Here is a 6,000-nt window from a genome sequence, read left to right on the forward strand (position 1 = left end):
TTGTTAAGCTCCTCCATGTTTTCCAGGCCTCATGATGTAACTGAGGCTGATGGGAGTCTTGTTAAGCTCCTCCATGTTTTCCAGGCCTCATGATGTAACTGAGGATGATGGGAGTCTTGTTAAGCTCCTCCATGTTTTCCAGGCCTCATGATGTAACTGAGGCTGATGGGAGTCTTGTTAAGCTCCTCCATGTTTTCCAGGCCTCATGATGTAACTGAGGATGATGGGAGTCTTGTTAAGCTCCTCCATGTTTTCCAAGCCTCATGATGTAACTGAGGCTGATGGGAGTCTTGTTAAGCTCCTCCATGTTTTCCAGGCCTCATGATGTAACTGAGGCTGATGGGAGTCTTGTTAAGCTCCTCCATGTTTTCCAGGCCTCATGATGTAACTGAGGCTGATGGGAGTCTTGTTAAGCTCCTCCATGTTTTCCAGGCCTCATGATGTAACTGAGGCTGATGGGAGTCTTGTTAAGCTCCTCCATGTTTTCCAGGCCTCATGATGTAACTGAGGCTGATGGGAGTCTGCCTCCACACAGCCATCTAATACCATAATGGGGACCTTTAGTTAGACAGGGCTCAACAGTGCAAAAACCATGACTGGCTGTGGTCCCTCCTAAAGCCTGGGTTATTTATCTAACCTCAGCCTACACCACACACACACTGTAGACACAGACAGAAACACACATGCATGCGCGCGGACACACACACACACACACACACACACACACACGTGGGCGTACATACATAAACAGGCTAGTTTAGACAGGCATGGGTGGTGAGAGAGCAGTTTCAACGGCTAGACAGTTTAGCACCTTGATGAAGGCTTTAGTGCTGACATGAGTTGGTTTTCAGTAATACATAGACACAAACAGTTCCAAAAGTAATTGAATATCTTTGGACGATCTCGTTTACACCCCAGCGAGGACGACCCCCCCCCCCAAAAAAAAAAAAATACACAAAATAAAACTGCAGGGGTCGGAGGTTGGGATTGTTACCATGACGACGGTGTGCCAGGGCGAGGCGTCGTCCTCGCTGGGGTGTATTCCGTGGTTCCACCTGCGCTGCAGGATGTAGAGGACTGGCTCGATGGTCACATTGAACTTTGACACCCATCTGACCTCCAGTTGACCCTGCTGGTCCTCCAGAAATAATATGTCCTTCCTGGGCTTCAGAGGTACGCCTGCATGGGTCAGGTGAGGAGAATAATGAGTCACACACGAACACCCCCCCTTCTGTCTTAACACCCCCCTTCTGTCTTAACACCACCCCCCTTCTGTCTTAACACACACCCCTTCTGTCTTAACACCCCCTTCTGTCTTAACACCCCCCTTCTGTCTTAACACCCCCTTCTGTCTTAAAACGCCCCCTTCTGTCTTAACACCCCCTTCTGTCTTAACACCCCCCTTCTGTCTTAACACTCCCCCTTCTGTCTTAACACATACCCTTCTGTCTTAACACACACATCCTATATGTCTTAACACACACATCCCTTCTGTCTTAACACACACATCCCATATGTCTTAACACACACACACACCTTTCTGTCTTGACATTTCCCTCTTCTGTCTTAACACACACATCCCATATGTCTTAACACACACACACCTTTCTGTCTTGACATTTCCCTCTTCTGTCTTAACACACACACACCCCTTCTGTCTTAACACCCTCCCTTCTATCTTAATACACACACACCCCTTCTATCTTGACACCCCCTTCTATCTTAACACACACACACCCCTTCTATCTTGACACCCCCCTTCTGTCTTAACACCACCCCCCTTCTGTCTTAACACACACCCCTTCTGTCTTAACACCCCCCTTCTGTCTTAACACCCCCTTCTGTCTTAACACCCCCTTCTGTCTTAAAACGCCCCCTTCTGTCTTAACACCCCCTTCTGTCTTAACACCCCCTTCTGTCTTAACACTCCCCCTTCTGTCTTAACACATACCCTTCTGTCTTAACACACACATCCTATATGTCTTAACACACACATCCCTTCTGTCTTAACACACACATCCCATATGTCTTAACACACACACACACCTTTCTGTCTTGACATTTCCCTCTTCTGTCTTAACACACACATCCCATATGTCTTAACACACACACACCTTTCTGTCTTGACATTTCCCTCTTCTGTCTTAACACACACACACCCCTTCTGTCTTAACACCCTCCCTTCTATCTTAATACACACACACCCCTTCTATCTTGACACCCCCCCTTCTATCTTAACACACACACACCCCTTCTATCTTGACACCCCCCCTTCTGTCTTAACACCCTCTTTCTGTCTTAACACTCCCATTCTGTCTTAACACAAACACACACACACACACACCTCTTCTGTCTTAACACCCCCATTCTGTATTAACACAAACAAACACACACACACACACACACCTCTTCTGTCTTAACAACCCCCCTTCTGCCTTAACACCCCCATTCTGTCTTAACACAAACACACACACACACGCCTCTTCTGTCTTAACACCCCCATTCTGTCTTAACACAAACAAACACACACACATACCTCTTCTGTCTTAACACCCCCCTTCTGTCTTAACACCCCCATTCTGTCTTAACACAAACACACACACACACGCCTCTTCTGTCTTAACACCCCCCTTCTGTCTTAACACACCCCCTTCTGTCTTAACACAAACACACACACACACACCTCTTCTGTCTTAACACCCCCTTCTGTCTTAACACACCCCCTTCTGTCTTAACACCCCCCTTCTGTCTTAACACACACACCTCTTCTGTCTTAACACCCCCTTCTGTCTTAACACCCCCCTTCGGTCTTAACACACACACTCCGTATCTATTGATTAAAATAAACATGTACACAAAGTGGATATAGTGGGACCTTTATAGAGATTGGCTGGAGCCTGGCAGGTGTGTCCACAGCCATTGGAGCAGCACTTCTTGGAGGCAGAGCAGTGTTTGTCAGCGGAGCAGCTCTCCACGCAGGCGGCAGCAAATCCCATGGCTCGCTGGGGAGGGGGGCAGTCCCCCTGTTTCCCTGACCTCAGAGACACCAAGAACTCCCAACTGGTCACACACTCATGATGCTTCTGAGGGAGGGACAGGGGGAGGAGGGAGGGAGATGGTTAGATGGAGGGAGGTACAGGGGGAGGGGGGATGGAAGAATGGAGAGGGACAGAGGAGGAGGGATGGAGGGATAGAGTGTGACAGGGGAGGGGGGATGGAAGAATGGAGAGGCACAGGGGAGGAGGGATGGAGAGGGATAGATGGATGGAGAGACAGGGGGAGGAGGGATGGATGGAGAGACAGGGAGGAGGAGGGGTGGAGGAATGGAGAAGGACAGGAGGAAGAGGGAGGGATGGAGAGGGACAGGGAGGAGGAGGGAGGGAGGGATGGAGAGGGACAGGAGGAAGAGGGAGGGAGGGAGAGGGACAGTAGGAGGAGTGAGGGAGGGAGGGAGGGAGGGATGGAGAGGGACAGGAGGAAGAGGGAGGGAGGGGAGGGAGAGGGACAGTAGGAGGAGTGAGGGAGGGAGGGAGGGATGGAGAAGGACAGGAGGAAGAGGGAGGGATGGAGAGGGACAGGGGAGGAGGGAGGGAGGGATGGAGAGGGACAGGAGGAAGAGGGAGGGAGGGAGAGGGACAGTAGGAGGAGTGAGGGAGGGCGGGAGGGATGGAGAGAGGGACAGGAGGAAGAGGGAGGGAGGGGAGGGACAGTAGGAGGAGTGAGAGAGGGAGGGAGGGATGGAGAAGGACAGGAGGAAGAGGGAGGGATGGAGAGGGACAGGGAGGAGGGAGGGAAGGATGGATAGGGACAGGAGGAAGAGGGAGGGAGAGGGACAGTAGGAGGAGTGAGGGAGGGATGGATGGAGAGGGACAGGAGGAAGAGGGAGGGAGGGAGGGAGAGGGACAGGGGGGAGGAGGGAGGGAGGGATGGCGAGGGACAGGAGGAGGAGGGAGGGAGGGGTAGGGAGGGGGACAGGGGAGGTGGGAGGGAGGGAGGGATGGCGAGGGACAGGAGGAAGAGGGAGGGAGGGGGAGGTGGGAGGGAGGGAGGGATGGCGAGGGACAGTAGGAGGAGTGAGGGAGGGAGGGATGGAGAGGGACAGTAGGAGGAGTGAGGGAGGGAGGGATGGAGAGGGACAGGGGAGGAGGGAGGGAGGGATGGAGAGGGACAGGAGGAAGAGGGAGGGAGGGAGAGGGACAGTAGGAGGAGTGAGGGAGGGAGGGAGGGATGGAGAGGGACAGGAGGAAGAGGGAGGGATGGAGAGGGACAGGGGAGGAGGGAGGGAGGGATGGAGAGGGACAGGAGGAAGAGGGAGGGAGGGGAGGGACAGTAGGAGGAGTGAGAGAGGGAGGGAGGGATGGAGAAGGACAGGAGGAAGAGGGAGGGATGGAGAGGGACAGGGGAGGAGGGAGGGAAGGATGGATAGGGACAGGAGGAAGAGGGAGGGAGAGGGACAGTAGGAGGAGTGAGGGGAGGGATGGATGGAGAGGGACAGGAGGAAGAGGGAGGGAGGGAGGGAGAGGGACAGTAGGAGGAAGAGGGAGGGAGAGGGACAGGGGGGAGGAGGGAGGGAGGGATGGCGAGGACAGGAGGAGGAGGGAGGGAGGGGTAGGGAGGGGGACAGGGGGAGGTGGGAGGGAGGGAGGGATGGCGAGGGACAGGAGGAAGAGGGAGGGAGGGGTAGGGAGGGGAGGTGGGGAGGGAGGGAGGGATGGCGAGGGACAGTAGGAGGAGTGAGGGAGGGAGGGATGGAGAGGGACAGTAGGAGGAGTGAGGGAGGGAGGGATGGAGAGGGACAGTAGGAGGAGTGAGGGAGGGAGGGATGGAGAGGGACAGTAGGAGGAGTGAGGGAGGGAGACAGACAGACAGACAGACAGACAGACAGTTGATATTGGTGTTGTGCTGTCTGTCTCGTCTCTTACAGTCTCCAAAACCACCATGGTACTGGATAGGCCCTGCATATGGCCATATACACACAAACAAACCTACAGGATGGAACACTGGCAAGGATTCAACTCAAGTATGCATGCAAACACACTGACACACACAGACAGTCCCCTTCAGCACCATGGCCAGTCTCTGCCATATAGGATCAGTATAAACACAAACCTAACAGGGAAAACTGGCAACATAAAGATAACCACCAGCACCTTGGCAGGCCTCTGTGTATGGCAGTATATACACACAAACACACACCTATTGCCAATGGCTATAACTCACTAATACACACACCCACCCACAGACGCACACAGACACACACAACACACTCACACACACACACGCAACACACACATGTGCGCACACACGCACATCCACACGCACACACACACACACACACTGTGAAGAGAGAGAGAGGAGTCTGGCTGTGAGAAGGGTGAGGAGGCTGGCTGTGAGGAGTGAGAGAGGAGGAGTCTGGCTGTGAGGAGAGAGAGAGGAGGAGTCTGGGTGTGAGGAGAGAGAGAAGAGGAGTCTGGCTGTGAGGAGAGAGCGAGGAGGAGTCTGGCTGTGAGAGGGTTGAGGAGGCTGGTTGTGAGGAGAGAGAGAGGAGGAGTCTGGTTGTGAGGAGAGAGAGAGGAGGAGTCTGGCTGTGAGGAGAGAGAGGAGGAGTCTGGCTGTGAGGAGAGAGAGGAGGAGTCTGGCTGTGAGGAGAGAGAGGAGGAGTCTGGCTGTGAGGAGAGAGAGAGGAGGAGTCTGGCTGTGAGAGGGGTGAGGAGTCTGGTTGTGAGGAGAGAGAGAGGAGGAGTCTGGCTGTGAGGAGAGAGAGAGGAGGAGTCTGGGTGTGAGAGGGGTGAGGAGGCTGGCTGTGAGGAGAGAGAGGAGGAGTCTGGGTGTGAGAGGGGTGAGGAGGCTGGCTGTGGGGAGAGAGAGAGGAGGAGTCTGGCTGTGAGAAGTGGGGAGGAGGCTGGCTGTGAGAAGTGGGGAGGAGGCTGGCTGTGAGAAGTGGGGAGGAGGCTGGCTGTGAGAAGTGGGGAGGAGGCAGGCTGTGAGAAGTGGGGAGGA

The 6,000-nt window shown here is 54.2% G+C and overlaps 1 protein-coding gene across 1 annotated transcript in view; it reads right to left on the bottom strand.

Moving 5' to 3' along the window:
* anos1b (anosmin 1b) overlaps positions 1-6,000 on the bottom strand; it is a 186,750-nt gene that overhangs the window by 66,504 nt on the left and 114,246 nt on the right. Inside the window, exons 4-5 of the mRNA XM_065009282.1 lie at positions 2,876-3,083; positions 995-1,179 (exon numbers count right to left, since the gene is read on the bottom strand). Of these exons, the coding sequence (XP_064865354.1) occupies positions 995-1,179; positions 2,876-3,083 (393 nt within the window). The remainder of the gene's footprint in view (positions 1-994; positions 1,180-2,875; positions 3,084-6,000) is intronic.

The sequence above is a fragment of the Oncorhynchus nerka genome, linkage group LG24 (genome assembly GCF_034236695.1).
Source record: "Oncorhynchus nerka isolate Pitt River linkage group LG24, Oner_Uvic_2.0, whole genome shotgun sequence".
Lineage (NCBI taxonomy): Eukaryota > Metazoa > Chordata > Actinopteri > Salmoniformes > Salmonidae > Oncorhynchus > Oncorhynchus nerka.